Source organism: Lampetra fluviatilis, chromosome 15 (genome assembly GCF_964198595.1).
Source record: "Lampetra fluviatilis chromosome 15, kcLamFluv1.1, whole genome shotgun sequence".
Lineage (NCBI taxonomy): Eukaryota > Metazoa > Chordata > Hyperoartia > Petromyzontiformes > Petromyzontidae > Lampetra > Lampetra fluviatilis.
This window is the reverse complement of record NC_136289.1, coordinates 5,259,085-5,278,536: the sequence shown is the minus strand read 5'-3', so window position 1 is coordinate 5,278,536 and position 19,452 is coordinate 5,259,085. Positions and strand designations below refer to the sequence as shown.

At 45.1% G+C, this 19,452-nt stretch overlaps 1 protein-coding gene and 3 non-coding genes across 4 annotated transcripts; all 4 read right to left on the bottom strand.

Annotated features, from left to right (window-relative positions):
* Positions 1-281: 281 nt before the first annotated feature.
* On the bottom strand, positions 282-18,227 carry RPL21 (ribosomal protein L21). The gene is made up of 6 exons (XM_078862990.1): positions 18,138-18,227; positions 15,637-15,708; positions 14,752-14,813; positions 11,157-11,269; positions 7,024-7,174; positions 282-450 (listed from the first exon to the last, which is right to left on the bottom strand). Exons 2-6 carry the CDS (start codon positions 15,701-15,703, stop codon positions 361-363), a joined length of 483 nt encoding a protein of 160 aa, XP_078719116.1. The 5' UTR covers positions 15,704-15,708; positions 18,138-18,227; the 3' UTR covers positions 282-360.
* On the bottom strand, positions 1,497-1,625 carry LOC144936332 (small nucleolar RNA SNORA26). The gene has a single exon (XR_013637420.1). It is a non-coding gene; the product is annotated as a small nucleolar RNA SNORA26 (small nucleolar RNA).
* Positions 11,899-12,021, bottom strand: LOC144936334 (small nucleolar RNA SNORA26). The gene has a single exon (XR_013637422.1). It is a non-coding gene; the product is annotated as a small nucleolar RNA SNORA26 (small nucleolar RNA).
* Positions 16,102-16,224, bottom strand: LOC144936333 (small nucleolar RNA SNORA26). The gene has a single exon (XR_013637421.1). It is a non-coding gene; the product is annotated as a small nucleolar RNA SNORA26 (small nucleolar RNA).
* Positions 18,228-19,452: the final 1,225 nt, after the last annotated feature.

Sequence of the window (19,452 nt, the reverse complement as noted above, 5' to 3'; positions counted from 1 at the left end):
CACCTTTCTCTCGAGGGTGAAACTGGATGTGCATCTCCCATCGTGCTGACCGCACAACACATTAAAGGAAAGTATGTTTATCTGGAACCTTAAAGCTGTACATCTTATGACAACTTTCTTCCACAATGTACATTTTAACCAAACCACACGCACACAACACTAGGAGCTCGACGCACACAACCACCCATGCACGCAACCACCCATGCACGCAACCACCCATGCACACAACCACCCATGCACACTCGGCGCCGACAAAACCACGGCACTCGTTCGGGGCGCAGTACGGTTCGACCATTCTTTATTGACAGGGACAGAGAGAGAGAGGAGAGGGGTGGGATGGAGTCTTCTCTCCACTCCCCTTTACGCCATGAACTCGTAGGGAATGGGCTCCAGCAACTCCGGCGTGTTGTTCTTGGTGCTGACGAAGTGAGCCACACGAGGCTGGGCTGGCTGCAGACGGTGTGGGGGGGGGGTGAGGGTCACGTGCAGAAATAACACGCAAAGGCAGTCAAGCACATGTCGTTCCAAGAGAAACTTTGTTATTTTAAATTATAAGTGAGGTTTTTTTTCGCCAACCGCCAATTAAAATTGTAGCGTCACGTTCACGTCAAGATAAGTAACATCCATCTGGAACTCATAGCGAGCACTGTAACGTCACATTGTTTAAGACATCCACTTGACTCAACATGTCAGTAGCACTATGCGCTTATGAATCTCTTGGAATACGGGCACAGCAAACCACCAGGTCCGTGTTTGAACTTGCAACTTTAAGAGTCTATAACCACGCATCACCACCAGGCAGGGTACACGCGCACACTCTAAAAATATGCAATCTATCACCTACAATAACAATTTCGTATTACATATCGCGTCTAAACTGTGACTGCATCTCAAGATGCTATACAGAAGACACGGCGGTGGCCATATTTATTTTATAGAGCCAAAGTCAACGGTAGAGGGGGGGGGAGATGTTGATCCTGGGGAGCCCATAGCAGACTGCTGGGTGGAAGCAATTCCTAACATTGGCGGGCAGCAGATTGATGCAAGTCTGCGAGTCAAGCTTGAATGCATCGATGAAGCAAGCCAATGAAGCTTAACTACAACAGCCACCTGAAGACGATTGCCTGTGTTGCGATCAAAACGTCGCGATCTATTCTTTTTTTATCTACGCGACTTTACCGAAAGACCAAAAGACCACTACAGCCATTTAAACTAGCCAACTGGGACGCAAATAATCAATTGAGTCTGTCAATCGTGTTGGCTTGGGGCACATCGAGCGTCCAAAGCTTCGTTGACGCTTCAAAAGCCGCATTGTGGTTGGCCGGTTAGTTTTGTTCTTGCTGCATTTTAAGCGAAGCAACTCAACGCGACGGAGCGATCTTTGCCACGCGAACGCGGCACAAATCTGCAGTCTGGCTGCACGCGTACATAACGTCGTGGTTTGTTTTTTCTCTCCCAAAACGTGTCGAAAGCCACGCGCAGCTCCAACGGGTCACCGCTGTTTCCTTAGACAGGATCCAGAGTCGGGCAGTTAGAACCCTTCGACTCTAGGTTTTATAAGGAATCTTTCTTTACCCCCCGTTTGATAAACCACTTTAGATATGGAATAAATCTAAAATGGAAACGTGAAAGGGGGTTTAAAATGCAGATGCATTCCAAATGCAGAGCAGTGCCAACACTTGCCTCATGAATGCGCCACCACTACACACAAATAAACTATTCTGAAGAACGTATTACATTTTTTTAAATTCCATATTTGCTACTGCTGCACCTATCACAACGTGTTCATATCTTGCATGCACTATTGCACTGCCACTTTGGTAGCTTGCTTGACAGCTCAAGATCGACACCAAGATTATTTTTTGATTTAAAGCTTTCGTGACTGCAGGGATTCATATTCTTGGTTCTTTCGGATTTCACACCCGATGATGATTGCTTGTGTTGCAGTTGAAACGTCGTGAGAATTTTATTGGTTTATATTATTATTTTATTATTTCCCTTCAACGTGACTTAACCGAAAGGACCAAGCATACCAAGATTAGTGTTGCGCTGCGCGCACACTTACACACACGCTCCAATATAACGATTAAAAAAATGGTTTTCTTTTAAGGTTTTTAGTTTTTGCTTATCCCCACCTCCTCGCTATCATAATGTAACAGCTCTCCCAGAATTGCATTAAAACATCCACATTTAGAAGTCTTGAAAAAGCAGAGGATCGCCCACGGTGAGACGCCTTTCCATCGTTACGTACCCCACACCACGTAGCGCATCGTCTCATCCACCCCGATATTGATGTAGTCATTGCCTTTAAATACAACTGAACTTGGTTTGGCCGCATTAAATGAAACATTTATTTACTTCATGTGCAGTCACTGGTGACAGGACTGAGACCACCCAGCCGCTACACTTGAGAAGCAAAGCTTTGTAACAGATGGCTGCCTGGGATTGAACCCAGGTTTCCTTGGTGGAGCCAGCTCAACGATTCCAGAACTTTATTAGCCCCCGAGACACCAGGCCACTTCCACAATGTGCCTTGTTTTACGATGTCGGTCGCAATCAGGGCAACACCAAAATATATTTTCCCCATTGTAGAACAACTTTGGCAACTTTTCCTCCACGCAAAAGCACAAGAGTTATCAAGCTCTGGGAGGTTTCATTCGGACGTCTTTCTTCTCCGCACTGGCCCACGTACAGATTCCCCCCCCCCTACCGGGCGCTGTGTTGGGAGCCAACTCAACGGAGCCTCCCTCCCAAGTTAAACCGATCACTAGTACAGTAGAAACTAGAATTGCAGTCAAGAGAAAAGTTCACTACGTGCCACAACACCGATTCAGACAGGCCGTGAGCTTTGCGGGTCTGTGGATTCATGCGCGTTTTAACGTTCATCTTTTGGGAAGCGTCATTACATCTCGGCGAGTAGCGGCTAAACCAGAACACCTCTGCAAAACAGAACAGCCACGGCTCAATCTTACAAGGGACACTTGACATCCACTGCTGTGTCTGTAATGAAACTCGCTAACTAAACGAATGGCTGGCCAACTGTGAGCAGAGCGCTTGAACTCTCAATTTTAAGGATGCGGAGCTAAAATTCTGATCGGGTGTTATCAATACATCCCTTTTTCCCCTCTGTTGGGATAAATTAAATACCACTTTTTGAAAAGTCAACTTGTGGCTTGCCCTGTGGATAGACTCATCACTGCCATAGGAGAATTAAATTTCCTCAGTCTCAGGACCACCAACGAAGATAAACACCGCCAAAGATTTGTTTGAGTTTGCGCCGTTTTTTTTACGCATGTTCGGTCAATAATTCATGCAAACCAAACTTAAGTCCCTTAAAATATGCACGGCTCAGCCGAAAGCTGCACTGAACCTCAAACATCAAAATAGTGGATTAAATTATAATTCAATTGAGGCAGTTCACTAGATATATCCCTTCAAGCCTGCCATAACGGGCTTCTGCAAACAGCCTACATCTACAGGGAAGCATTAACTCTTAAACGCACCACACCACTTTTTTCCATGCCTTCATTAGCAAATATCTTGCATTTATTTTAAAAGTCGTTTAGATGCTATTATTAACTTTCTTCTGTCATTATAAAGCAGCCTGCTGTCCCAGGCGGGTTAAAAATGGAAAAACTAAAATGTAATTGGCGTTGTTTGTACATTTTGTTTAACTGTATGTCACATTTGAAAACGTTCAAATGTGCACGCTTTTTAATACCCGGCAAAAACAAGCCACTGCCTGCCAACTTTTTGACACCAAGGCCCCACCGGTGCAGCTCTTTATTAATTCAGCGGCCGCGCCATGACACCAACCAGTAAATGTTAACCTACAAATGTTGTTGTTTCTTCCCCTGCCGCACCAACATATCTGGCATCCGATCACAAGTTTATGGAAAACTTTCTGGTAAGAGAATGCGCGGCGGGGGGGGCACATTCAAATGAACTCTGAAAGGAGAGGCCTCGCATCATGACGAAAGTGGGGTTTGACATCAGAATATAAGCCGTCCCACTTTTCACAACAAAACCTCAATGCAAACACAATACATGCTACAAGGACATGACATATCAAATCAAAGTGCCTTTGCCAAAAAATCGAATTGCCTCCCTCGCTCAAAAGGGCACGAAGCAGTGCTCATCTTCACCGACAGCCATGGTGGAACTTCCACGTTGATATGGCTGCGGAAACCAAGCAGTTAAGAATGCAAGCCAATGCATAATATATAGGTTTCGCTGCGAGGCGCACTGTATAAAGCCATCAGGCAACGGGATAGATTTTTTCGTACAGCATTACTACAGTTCTGCCAAATTAGTGTTTGGCTCAAGGGAGAAGCCAGACCGTGCAAGGTGGTAGGAGGGAAGTAGGGAGTATGCACGACCGAGATGAAAAGCAGAGTTAATTAAAGAGGGTGACACACTGCACAGATTGACAAGTGAAACCAAGATGGGGGGGGGGGGCAGAGGAGGGATTTACAACAAGCCAGGGAGGGCAGTCCACCAAGCATTGCTTGAAAGCAAGGCCCGTTAGCCTGGGCCTCAACAACAGCAGGGAGCTGCATGGGTGGACAGCCGTAGGGGGCAGGCAGCTGCAGACACTGGAGCCAGCTGAGGAGGGGCGGCGACCTCCCACTCAGCAGAACCGAGTCACTCGAGGATTGACACAATGCACGAACTGCACGCGTGCCCCTCTGTCGGTGTGGATTTTAAACTTAACACCAGTCTGGAGATGTGACCAAGGGTCTTACACCAAGCACAAGCATTTGCAATGCAGCCTCATCTTGATGAGGGAGCCCTGAAAGAGTTTGTGCAAATTCCACATTCCTATGGTGGCAGCCAGTCTGTCCCCATGTAACAACCGTTCTGATATCCCCACCAGGTGGCGCTTATTTAATCGACTCCAGGAAAGTTGACGGCCAGAGTCAATCCCCGAAACAGGAAATTAACGGATTGAGTTGCGAACAGTAACGGCGATTGCGCGCCCCGCCGGGTACATGTGCAATGCGCGCACTCAAGTTTACCAGAATTATTTTTGTTAAATATAACGAAAATTACCCGACACGTAAACACACCTCACTGTAATAATTGGATGAGACGACATTACCAGCTGCCACTGCAGCCTCGGTAGCCATGGGGCACACATCCAATGCCCTCCGACGAGCCATGGCGGCTTGTGGGCTGGCGCTAATCCGCTCGTAATCCACGCTGCCTCCCGTAATTACACGGCAGCCAAGCTCAAAGGGAAGCCGCACGCACACGGCAACCGCGCCGACTCAACCTCGGGGCCAGTGGACGAACCGAGGCAGCAGCCGCGGTTAAAACGAAGGGGGGCAGGGGGGGGGAGCTCTCTCCCCGAGGTTTGATTTGCAAAAGGTCCCAACAACGTCCAGTGCCAAGTGCAGCCAGCGAAGTGGAGCCAGCCCAGTTCGCTCGCCGGTATACCGCACACGGGTGGACTAACCAAACTTTGCGCAGTTTGGCTTGACAGTGGATGTTAAATTTACCGCGAGGTCATTCGAGAAAGGCCCACCATGCAAGCTGGCATTGCGATCTAAATTTTGCCCGCAAATTGCCTCGCAGGGTAAAACCACATAGCAAGATTGCCCCCTGATGGAAGACTGTCTGTGAAAGAAAGCAACTTCGTGATAGCCTTCTGCTATAACAATGGTCCAATATCATGTGCTGATTTATAAATTGTAGTGTGCCTTTCTCCTAATTTTCAAGCTTGCGTGCCGTGCCACGTCGTCATCTTACTTGCGCAGCAGCAACACGTTGCCGTCCACTCATTGATATGCTAATTTTCTCTACCCCCTCCCTCTCTCCGTCCCCGCCCCCCCTCCCTATATTTAAGGGACCGTCACAGAAACGACCCCTCTCTTTGTGCCGGTATGTGTCCTCTCTCTGTGTGTCCTTGTGATGTCTGTCTGCTTGTATGTCTGTCTATAGTTTTCTAGTTAGATTTTTGTTGCTATTTATTTTATGCCTGATGATGATTGCTTGTGTTGCAATCGAAACGTCGCTATTATTTTAATTTATTATTTTATCTTTAGACGCGACTTAACCGAAAGAACCAAAGAAGAAGAATTATAAATTGTATTATTAAGGCAAAGGTGGAGAATCTACAGCCAACTTCCATTTTTCTAAGTCTACCACTTTGAAACAGCCCATAAACAATATTTATCCATCAGTGCAACCATCTTAGCTGCACTCATCTGGAACTAGAGGGTACTATTTTTTCCCAGACAACGCTGCGTTTCGAACATCTCGCCACTGTGGTGAGATGTTAATTCCCTCGACTGGTATGCAGCTCATGGTTCTATCCGGACCCTGACACCTGCTGTGTATTTGGAGTTTGCGTGTTCTCCTTCTGGTCGTGTGGATTTTTATTCGGGCTCTTTTTTTCCCTCAACATTGAGAACCAACGCGAGTTTTAGAGTGTTTGGCTGCGATACATTTCCACGTGAAGAGCCACTTCGTTAAGCGATCATGTGGCCAGGTCGCTTCTGAAAAAGCGCTAGATAGCTTCATGGGCCTCACCTGGTAAAATTATAAAATAATAATTTGTGCACTTCCATCGTCGCAAGGGCTTCTTGGCGCGTCACAATATACTGAACGTGTTATTCAACTATTTTTTTTCAACGAAGCGGCCCATTGTTACGTGGACATAAAACAAAACTTTTTTTATCTTACCAGGAAAAACCCACCGAGGTATTAACTTATTTTTCATCACAAATGAGAGCTCAACCAAGCGGCTTAGCACATGGAAATTTACAGCAACAGGCAAATACTCTATAAACGCGTGATGTTCATTCTCAATATGGAGGAAATAACCACCAGAGGACCCGGAGAAAAACCCAAGCGACCATGTCGAGAGAGACAAGCAAACGCCAAATCTACAGCAGGCGCATCAGGAGTCGGGGGTCGAACCCACGTCCTCCTGCATCAAACCCACGTCCTCCTGCATACCATAGCGAGGGGAACGCACAGCCGACGCACGTTTGACCGCCACGACCCTGGCAACGTTACCTGGCGTTTCAGGGTCACCCACTCGCCCGCCAGCTTCGCCTTATCCTTCTTCAGCTCGTTCTCCTTGACGCGCTTGAGGAAGCTGTCGCGGCTCTTCGAGTGCTTCACGTGCTCAATGCGCACGTTGATTCGCTTGGCTAGGACCTTGCCCCTGCGCAACAGCGGGCACACGGTGGGGGCGGGACAAATGCGATGTAACGGTTACAAGGTCGTTCAGTGGTGGGTGGACAAAACAAATACAGGATAACCATAGGAGTCATCGTGGGTGGGCAGGAAAGATAAATACAAGGCCGTGGTCGAGAGCTCATCACGGCGAAATGGTGCCGACAGAACCACAGCCATCGCTTCCCTTCCTTCGGCCAGATCACACCGCTGATGCATTGTCACAACTACCTGGTCTCCAAGCCTTGTTCCAACAGCTACCCACTGTTGCCTTTTGGTGTTCCACTCAAGTCAACAGATCCTTCCAAGAAGACTCCTGGTCTCATCATCATCACCACCACCTGGCCCTACACCAATGGGGACTAGGCTCTAAAGAAAGCCGTCTCGGGTGTGGGCCAATCAACTTCAATGACAGTGCATATTATTATCCTTATCAGAGTTGCTTCTTTTTGTTTGCTTTATTGACTACTTGTGTTGTGGTCATTGCAAACATGATGCCTTGAATAAAGGTGTCAGTTTTGTACCAGTTAAAAGGGTAAAAACCTTCCATTATATTTTGCCACTGGTAAAAGAGATCTCATAGTGTAAATGTTTACCCCGAACTCTCAATACTCTGATATTGCACTGTTTTTGAGTTGTACGCCTTCTGGTGTCATCTGGCCCTACACCAATGGGGACTCGGCTCTAAAGAAAGCCGTCTCGGGCGTGGGCCAATCAACTTCAATGACAGTGCATATTATTATCCTTATCAGAGTTGCTTCTTTTTGTTTGCTTTATTGACTACTTGTGTTGTGGTCATTGCAAACATGATGCCTTGAATAAAGGTGTCAGTTTTGTACCAGTTAAAAGGGTAAAAACCTTCCATTATATTTTGCCACTGGTAAAAGAGATCTCATAGTGTGAATAAAACAGTTGTGTCAAGATGTTAAAACACCAAACGGGATTCTTATTCAAGGAATCCTGTCTGCATTAACCACACGTACTTGTGGTGAACATGCAAACAAAAAACAATCCTTGAATAAGGATTCCGTTTGGTGGTTTAACATCTTGACACCCGTTTGATTTCCAGAAAGCGTAATAGTTATTGTTATATTATACTGCCAAGAAAAGTCCCATATTATTACCGCAACCTCCTCTTCCATATCACGTATACGACGGTATCCATTCCACTTGCAACGGCACTTTTAGCTTTTAGATTTGACGTTTTCCTGACTGCAAGGATCCATACTCTTTGGGTTTTTCGGTAAAGTCACATAGGTGAAAAGAAAACGTCACTTTTATCTTGCCATAAAATCCCTTCCGCCCTCGGTCGTGTATTCAAATGCAACAAAAAGATTTAGGTACATTTTCAACCATCATCCATACGGTCACAATGCTGCCATTAGGGGGCAGCCTAGTGCGGAAATTTCGTGTAAACTACCAAAAAATAAAATTTGAGACGGTGACCTCAGGTGAAAGAGCAGCCCAGTGTATGCTTGTGTCATCGTCCACTCATTAAACATTCTGCGCCAATTTTTCGTTACCTATTTTTATGTTTTAACATAATACCACCCTGAAAGTGTAACCGTAGCATTCCAGCAAAGCTCTTTTAACACAGACAAACAAAAGATACGAGTAGAGATGAGTCTAAAATAGGCTGTGGGCCATGACCTGGTTAAATAAAGGCTAATCAGTTGTATATAAAGTGCTTTGACCGAGAGGAGCCAATCCAAGCAGAACCCAGAGGGGCATTCAGCCCGGGGGGGGGGGCAGGCGTTTCAAGGAGAAATGAGGTGATTTTAGTAATTGTGGATAATCCGATTGCTTTCACGTGAATTGGCAAACTGTGAGCTTATCCAACAGCAGGGTCTGCTAAATGCAATGGTGGAGGGTGGGGGGTTGAGGAGATTATCAGCACGGACAGCACCCAAAACAGAACACAACGACGACAAAGAAATACAACTAAACCACACACAGCCTGGACAGACTGTTGGGGCAAGTGCTGTTAGCGAGTAGCACCTATGAAGGCCGGCACGGCACACGAGGGGGTGGGTGGCCAGCACCACGCCCGACCACCTTTGTCTCCCTAGTCGCGATGTTTACACACCACACCAGGTACTTATTTGAGGCTGAGTCGACCTAGGGGAGGCCCAGGACCGGTTCAAATAATCATCACTGGTGGTGTTGGCTGTGAGCGGGAATCTAACTCGGGTCGCCGGATTTGTAACAGCGTAGCGCTAATCACACACACATCCAGGCACTGACACACACACACATCCCATCAAAGCACAACAAAATGGAAAATGTTATCGGAGGTGATGCATCTTCCAGCCTTGGAATCGCACACCGTTCTTCAGTCCCCCCAATTTCTGATGTTACAGTTCTCAGGATCTTTTAAGTTGATACTGTTGAACAAAAGCAATCCACAAAACAGCTCTTATCTTGCAGCTACATACATCATATCCGTGTGCCTCAGGATGTCCAACATTAGCGTGGACATTCTTTCGTGAGACAAAAAGGCTTTAAAATCAGCCAGGAGCATCAGGAGTAATGTCACTACAGCAAGTGGCACTGTCAGTGATAAAGCAACACCACGGGGAGGGGAGAGCTCCCCACTGATTTGTCGTCTTTTTGTTAGAGCTGGTGGTACAGTTTGGATATGTAATCCCCCTAAGGTGAATAAAAAAAGCCTAATTAAATACTGTCCCTTGCATGCCAATGTAGATTTTTCATAGCTGTTTGAGGATTGACACTGAACTTCTGATTGTGAAACGAATCGTAAAAGACGCACTGACCTATCACCTTTTAAAAAATAACCTAGAAATTTCAACAATTTAGAGGACATCGCATTCCCCGATGTCTACAAAGTTTCAACAACATCTGCCTGCTATACTCAATTTGCATCGCTGAACGGCCAGGCTGCAAGTTACTCAAAGTGTTCCACTGACAGCCCTCTCGGTTGAATGACTCCTACGAGATTCCCTATTCTTTCAGAGTATCGTCGCCATTATCGCCAGAGCGGCATATGTCTCCTCAGACAGGATCCAGAGCGAGGTGGTTTCCTCCTCGGCAATGGGTTTATAGAAGGACTTTCCTGTTCCCCTTTTAATGGCCACGTTAAATATGGTGGATTTATGTGGCAAAGTGAAAGGGGGGGGGGGACGGGGGGGAGGATGTGAAATTTGAACACTTGCCTACGACAAGTTAAACAAGTAGAGGCGTTACAATTATAGAAAAACGATTCTAATACTTTTCTGTGAATGCCTCGAAAAAAACAGGCAACGGTGGCTATACACATTACTGATGTTTCCCAACAAGAATGAAACCAGCGTGCAGGCGTCTGTCCTGCTGCTGCTATTAAATTACCATAATTCAAAGTATTTTGAGTTGGTGGTCACTAAAACGAGGCTGGGTGCATTATACATGGCACGTGATGATAACCAGTTAGATGCAAGAGATGGGATGATTGATCTTATGGTCACAATTGTGTTTTCTGCCATATATTTATGACCTTTACTCTTAGATGGAGTCTATCATTACTCTGAGCTGTGAGCTTTAAGTTAAATCTCCGAAGGACAATAAACACGAGACTTTTATTGGACATATTGCGCCGGCAAGTCTTGAAATTAAGAGTGAAATATATCCATTATTTAAAAACAACGAAGTGTATATTTCAACAGAAACTACATTCCTTGAAATTTCCAAATTTATTTTAAGCCCGATATCTCCCATGTAAATATTGACTCTCCGATGGAATGACAGAAACCTTCAGCAACTCCACCCACCGGTACTCCACAGCCCCAAGTTTCCTTCGGGGGGGTAAACTCTGCTGCGTGTGACTTTGAGCACTCTTCACACAGTGCACAATGCACGTTTACGCGACGCAACTCGGCACCGCGCTCATCAACCAGCGAGAGGAGGGCGGCAGGAACCAGGCGAGGGGACGGGGAGGGAAGAGGGGTCCGGGCGAGGCGAGTTCGGCGAGGACGTACTTGACCTGCTTGTTGACGATGACTCCGACCGCGTGCTGCGTAATGTTGAACACGCGGCCCGTCTTGCCGTGGTAGCACTTGTGCGGCATGCCCTGCTGCACCGTGCCTGTTCCCTGTTAGCGCAGCCACAGCGCGCACACACACACACACGTGGTCAAGGGGGATTCGTGCAGAGCCCCGCGGGAGTCGTCCATATGGAGTGAAATTTCGATTTAAAGCTTTCGTGACTGCAGGGATTCATCTTCTTGGTTCTTTCGGTAAAGTCACGTAGAAGGGAAATAATAAAAATAAAATAATTCTCACGACGTTTCGGCTACAACGACGCTTGCGTTGTATTATTTTATTATTTCCCTTCTATGTGACTTTCCCGAAAGAACCAAGAAGACCATTTGGAGTGCTCAAGCATTCCGCAGCATGGTTTCAATTTGAACACGGCACCAGTGGAAAGTATCGTCTTGTAAGAGAATACTATGAAAGAGAATAAAGTAGCACAAAAATGGATTTGGTCTATACCACGCTTTGTCAATTCACTGCTCCATGGATGAAGGACTCCCCACGTCACAAGGGTTATTGGACCATACTTTACCACGCTGTTCCATGTGCATTGGTGAAGGTTGGATAAGACTCGCCACCTGATATTAGCCATGGCCGGGAATCAAACTCTGAATTTCGCTTCATGAGCAAATAAAACACCACCCTACACTGGCAGCAGAAGAATGACGAAGCCCAGGACTCGCACACAAGTTGTTTCCTCAGACAGGATCCAAAGGGAAGTTGTAAAGCCTCTCCCACTCTGGGTTTTTAAAAGGACTTTGCTCTGCCCCCTCTTTTGTAGCCACACAGACACTTACAGACCGATAGGCAATTTAATAAAGGATGGGCTGATCGTCATTAACTGCATGCAATGCACCAATCTTGCTCTCATAAGCCACAATTCAATCAGCACTGTCTAATTTTCTGCTACGGAAAGGTTCGCGTCTTAACACTTTTAACGTGCTGCAACTCACTACACATCCAATCAATGACACGAGTGTCTAAGGGAGCGATGTTGTTAATGATGATGCATCATGTCGGCGATTGTTTTGACCACACTACCACACTGGTCAGCGCGGGTTGGGCGAAGGGTGGGCAGGACGCTTCGGGTACCACTCGCCACTGACGCAAGCTGTGGCTGGGAATCGAATTCGAGGTTGCTGGATCCATATTGCACTTCGCTAACCACTGCGCCACCACTTAATTTCCCAGTAGACTGTTTCAGGGATAATTTTATTTTCATAATTTTTTATTTTTATTCCCTTTATTTTGCATTATTATTTTTCTATCTACGTGACTTTACCGAGTGAACCGAAGAATATGAATTCCTGCAGTCACGAAAGTTAAGTCAAAATTGAATGTGAGGGAGTTTAGCGGATTGATGCTTCTGTGCCGTTTGTTTCCCAGTCACTCTTTTAATGCCACTACCACAGCCAATGTTCAATGTTCCCACAAACTTCAAGACCTCTACGCCACCACCAATGTCGAGGAATCGCCAGTCAAAATTAACTGTTTTTGCTCACCCACACTGCGTTCAACCACTATTTTGTAGCACATGGACCCTACTTCCCTCACACTGGAACTACCTCTGATTGTTCTTTCACAAGTTAATGGAACCATGCTCAATTCAAGAAAAGTTGCGGGTTGGTCTGCTTGACAACCATTTGTACTCTGTTGCTGGACACTTTAGATTCCCGCTGTAGCACCTCCTTTATGGAACTTCAACGAAATGGCACTTGGGAGGAATGGAGGACTGAGATGACTTACAGTAAGATTTCTGCTTGCAATCTTCTGATGGCAAGCCAAGTATTTTAACTGTGGCACTTTTAACCCGTGAATGCTAGGCAATGGCAAAGTTAATGTTGCTCTATACGCGTGCACCATTGTCAATGCAGACCCATAACTTTATTTGTTATGTCTTCGTACATTGGCCAAACATGGCCGCTGGGGGGCGAGATGTTAACTACCGCGCCTGGTTTACAGGTCGTGGGTTCGCTCCCAACCTTGACGCCTGCTGTATATTTTTAGTGCACGTGTTCTCTCCCCGTGGTTGCGTGGATTTTTGTCCGGGTCTTCCGTTTTTCCCCTCCACGTTTAAAACACAAGTTTAGAGTATTTGGCTGCTATAAATTTCCACATAACCCACTTCGTTGAGCTACCGTTTGTGGCCAGGTCGATTTTGAAAAAAAGAGCTAAATAGTTCAGCGGGGGCCTTACCTAGTAAAATAAAAGCAAACTAAAAGCACCGTCAAACAAATGCATGCTGCACAAATGAACGGAAAAACCTCAATACCCTCACGGGAGCACTCAAACGTGCAGAGCAGCCTCACTTTGCCACCACTCTTTATAAGAAATAACCTTTCAATAAAACCTTAATTTTGTAATAAAAACATAACCCCTAAAAAACATGTCCTCAGAACCAGCAGGAAAATACTCTTGAAACCAATGTTGCATGGCCGTGAGTGTATAAATGTTGGCACACGATTTTTAATTGGCTGAGTAATCCAGGTCTAATAATAACCTGGTCATAATTTTTGCATATGAATCAGCGTTTCCTGGAAATTGTCCGCAGTGAGATGCCTTTAATTGGCAAATTTGATCCAAATGGAATGAAAATTATATTACTCATACACCTGTAATGCTGACAAAACTGAATATTCCTACGCTCTGGGTCATTATCTTACCCTTCTCTATGGCTCTCAGCCTTTAAAGAGAATTAATCAGCTCACCAAAATTTGTTTTTAAGCCAACAAGCTGATTACCATTAAAAATCCACAGCCACTAGGGTGTGTGGGAAAGGTAGATATTTGGTCCTGCCTGTCCAGCAAGATAAGTAAACGCAAAGGATGTGTCGAGTCACGCCCATTAGGGATTATAGGCTGGCGAGTTGAGCTTCACATCATCCACTCTTTGTTGTCGAGAAAAATTACACCGCGTCATACAAGTCCAATGCCACAGTTGCTATGAAAGCCAACTGACGTGACAGGAAATAAATGGTATAAGAAATGTGCACCGATTTAAAAACTAGGCTTGCGTAATATTTTGATTTGGGAAATCTGAAAACTCGAGCTTGGTCATCACCGGTTGTTCCATTGATGATTATTGTGGTAAGTTACCATTAATTATTTTCACAAACAGGCAACATCTCCATAACATAGGATTTTTTTGGTTAGATCGCGTACATATAAATGTGTCGTTAAACCCACCACCACCCGACACAGCCAATTTGTAAGGTTTGTCAAGTAAACAGAAGATGCCAATTCGTTACTAGTCCAGCACACCGGTGTGTTGGAGAGCAAATCCACAACATTTACAATCCGAGTACGACGTTTCGCCAGGAAGTAACGAGCATCAAGCGGACAGCCAGATTTGTGGAGAAATCCTGTTTCGTTCCTTCGAGGGATAGATGTGATGACGTCACTTGTATCAGCATCATCTCCTTTAAAAGCCACTTCAGCATATGCACTTCATATGCATGCATCACCTCCATTCCCACCAAACATCACAGAAGAACAATGTTATGGTTTACACACTCCACAGCCAACGATGGGAGAAGCCTCACCTTGATGTCAACAATGTCCCCCTTCTTGTAGATTTTCATATACGTTGAAAGTGGGATAGGGCCTGAAATGGTCAAAAAAAGTACAACGTAAACTTACAAGCACAGCAAACATAACGGCCACCCCCTACAGTGGTAGCAGAAGAATGACCATCAAGCATAGGGTTCACACACACAAGCTTGTTTCCTCAGACAGGATCCAAAGGGAAGTTGTAAATCCTCTCCCACTCTGGGTTTTTAAAAGGACTTTGCTTTGCCCCGTCCTTTGTAGCCACACAGACACTTAAAGACTGATAGGCAATTTAATATAGGAGGGGCTGATCGTCATTAACCACAATGCACCAACACCGCTGTAGTATATACAAATTTAACTTTTAATCGGCATCGTCAGACACACATGATAGATTACAATATTCTATATAAAAATAAATGGTGCATTACAATAACCAGTTCCTTTCACACTTGTTTTAACGCCACAGTAACATTTCAAGGACATTATTTTAGAATTGTGGTCGCAATAGCATAAAACTGCATGCAGCTGCTCAGCTCCTGTCTAAACAAACATTAAATGTAAGTGGAGTTAACTGATGTATTGTTAATTAACCAGACCCGAATGCTTCACAACTCGCATATAAAATGTGTCCGTCTACATTAGGGACCAATATTCCCAGCAGCATTTGATAAGTGGAACTCTCTACTGGTTTATAAACATTGGTTTAGAGGGCCCATAGGCTGATGGGACTAAAGACGTTAATTTGTCGTAAAAAAATACAACTGTCCATTTCATTATCTACAATCCTGCAGGACAACGCAGGATACATTAAGTACAAGTTTCCTGTATTGTGTGTAGGTGGGACAAACTGCTAAACATTGGTTAAGGATGCGTACCATGCTTGCGGAAGGACCTGGCAAACATGTACCGGGTCCCCCGGCGCTTGCCATGTGTCTTGCCCATGTTTCCTGCAGAGAGAACACAAGCTTAGAATAATAAAACGACTGTAATTCACGATCACTCATTGAAGCACATGTGCTAGTCTAATGCCTGCAAGGGTGGCAGAGTTGTTAACACCTGAGCCTCAGCAAGATTCCCGACTTAGGAACCCTTTTCCTGCGTGGCGTTCTTTGTATGTTCTCCCCCTATTTAGCATGGGTTCCCCTCTGGATTCTCAGTTTTCCTCCCATAGCGATAAAAACAATCCGACGATTGGCCAAATATACCAATTTGTTCATACGTGGAAAGTCGCACAGGGCCTGAAACAGTCAAAGGTAAATCTGGCTTTAGGATCACAGCAAATAAAGCCCCATCCCTGCACTGGTGAGCAGAATAATTCAAACCCAGGACTCGCACACAAAAGTTGTTTCCTCAGACAGGATCCAAAGGGAAGTTGTAAAGCCTCTCCCACTCTGGGTTTTTAAAAGGACTTTGCTTTGCCCCGTCCTTTGTAGCCACACAGACACTTAAAGACCGATAGGCAATTTAATATAGGAGGGGCTGATTCGTCATTACCAACTCAGCATTGACCCCGCTTAAGTACAGTACAAAGTTACACTTTAATAAGTTGAAATATCTGCAAATTACTCAATGGGATTATGCATAACCACCCCTACTGTAAAAATGTGCCAATACCCTCCTGAAAAAGTTGACTAAGTTAAGCTTTCCTGGGTAAGAAAGTGTCACAATAGGGCCCAGACATAATAAGACAGACAGCACTACATCATTTCGGCGTAAAGTGTCTAAATGTCCATACAGGTTGTTGGGTTAGATCGCGTAAATAGAAATGTGTCGTTAAACCCGCCACCACGCAACACGGCCAATTAGTAAGGTTCGTTGCGTAAATAAAACATGCCAATTAATTACTAGTACAGCAGTGTAAATCCACACTTACACTCGACTACTCGAATTGCAAATGTTATGGGTTTACTCTACACCACACCGGTGTGCTGTCCTAGTAACTAATTCGGCATGTTTCGTTAACGTGACAAGCCTTACCAATTGGCCGTGTTGGGTGGTGGCGGGTTTAACGACATTTCTATTAACGCGATCAAACCCCAAAAAACTATTATGGATATTCATAATCGTGAAAGCCTACGTGTTAAACTATCCAAATATGTACTGACATTCATATACTAGGCAGTCTGCACCTCAAAGAAAATGATAGATGCTATCTCCTACCATTAGACGGAGCAGTGCACAGACTTGCCGCATTAAGCGATCTCGAACCGCTGAAGCCCAGGCCTAAATTACTTTCCCATGGTCGTAAGTAAATATATTGCTTTAAAAGTATCCCCTCTCCTCAAGCAAATGAGCGCTACGTGGCGCTCATTTCGGGCAGTGGACTCAAAGCCGCTGCTGCAAACTCCACATTCCTATGGCGGGGACCAAAAACTCTACAGGATGGCAAACGCCAACGAAACATTAAACGTGATCTATTTACATGTTAAAATAGTGCACGTAACTGCAGGTAACACATTACGTACGTATTAAAATGTAGCTCGATGGTTAGAGAAACTAACACCACGTGTATGAACCATTAGAGGAAACTCCACATAGTGGGGACTAATAAAGGATAACGAGCACGAATACAAAAACATTTCACTGTTAAGTGACTAACACGTTAATAAAATACACTCCGCATAAGCATGTATTAATATAGTAACATTTATATATGATTAAGCCCGTGTGTAAAATCCACTATGGCGGGAACCAGCCATATCTCCACAGAACTACCCAACGCTTATTTTGCGATCAGTTTTAATTATACAACCAATAGAGGAATGTAATAATTGATTTTTTAAAAATAGTAGCGATGTGAAGTATAAAATGGATGCTTTACCGAGCTGATAACAGTCCAATGGCCACGTTACAGAGCATTACTATTCTATTAACGCGAGACTACTACAAACATGAGACTACAAATACACGAATAATTTAAACACCGTTACAAGTGATATTCAACATTGATAAAGTGATCATTCACTTTAACGATACGACAGTGCCGGCGATTCATTGTCACCACGTGAAAGCCCATCGACAACGCAAGATCGTACAAACACAGCTTTACGACTTTTACAACCAATTTTGCACCAATCACGGCACAAATTACGCATCAAATATGCAGACAAAAATCGCACGCAGATTGAATTAAGCCAATTAAACAAAACACTTTACCAGACACAACACGATGGCCACATGGCGCTAGGCTAGAACAGGCCGCGGCGCCCCCAACGGGCCCAGACAACTCCCATTAAACATTTACACCAAACAGCAAGCGCCTAGCCACGTCAGCCCTCCATCGCGGGACTCCACGGGGCACAGACGTTCATTCCGAGAGGGAGCGGTGAAGGTTAACGCGAGGAAGACGACCGAAACGCGCGGCTCAGACACGGACCTGCGTCGCCTCTCGCTCAGCCGCAAGATGGAGGCGAGGGGGAAGAGAGAGGGGGAGGGGCGCGCGATTGTATTTCCTACTGCGCACGAGCACCGCGCGCCCTGCTGATTGGTCGGAGCCGCGCGCGTGACAGGGCCCGACGCGGACAGCTCATTGGTTTAGCGAGCTCGGACTACTTATCCGTATTGGGAATTATAATACGTACGTCAGGGTGCCCCTGACCCTCCCCTTTCCACACCACGCCCCTCCCACGTGGCTCGAGTTCGACCAATCGTTGTGGAGCGAGCAGACTTCGTGACGCCACGTGAAGCCATCTCAAGCAAGAGGGGAGAAACACGTGGAGGGAGATAGAATTCAGTCTTAACTTTTTATAACTCTTAGGTTTTTTCGGTAAAGTTATGTAGGTAAAAAATGAAAAATTACTAAATTTTAATTAAATTATTTTTTACCTACGTGACTTTACCGAAAAAACCTAAGAGTATGAATCATTGCAGTCACGAAAGCTTCAAATCTAGAATCGTAACTTTTTATTTGATGTGTACCGGAGGAATCCCGATGAGCTATGAAAGCCCAGGTGTCTCCAGTAGGGCGCGGGTCAGAACGTTACAGCAACAAATAATACAGAAACACAATCAGAATCTTTATTTCAGAGTCTGTATTTAGTCTGGAGGAATCCGATCAGCTATAAAGCACTTTTGCGCAGATGTCCAATAGGGTGCGGGTTAGAAAGTTACAACAATAAATAATACAAAAACACATAATCAGAATATTAATACTGGAGCAATCCGACGACCTATAAAGCTCTTTATCACACATGTCCAGTAGGGGCGTGTGAGAAAGTTACCACAATCAAAATATAAAAACACGATAGGAGTACATAGTATAGGAAAGGCAAGCGAATAACTGTACAAATTAACAATTTTTACTTTGAAATAAACCATTTTATAAGACTGCACAGGTATCGACCCTTATCAGTGCTCTCCATCCCGACGTAATATGGCTGCAGAGGGCTCGATCTGTCCATGCAACGAAAGTACTTTTCGGTACATTTATTAGCCTAAAACACAAACCGCGACGCATTCGTAAGTGTAAAAATAAATTAATGCGGCAACGTTTCGGGTAATGGCCCGTCTTCATAGCAACATCCACGTAAAATAAGCACAGAAAACTATGCACATGAAGGAGGTCCATTGCCTGAAACGTCGCCCCGTGTATACTTTTTTTAATTTAAATGCAGTTGTTTTTGCCACATGTAAATTGTATTGTGACGGTATAGTGCTTGTGCACTATTGCCAACGAAGCATCATCATATACA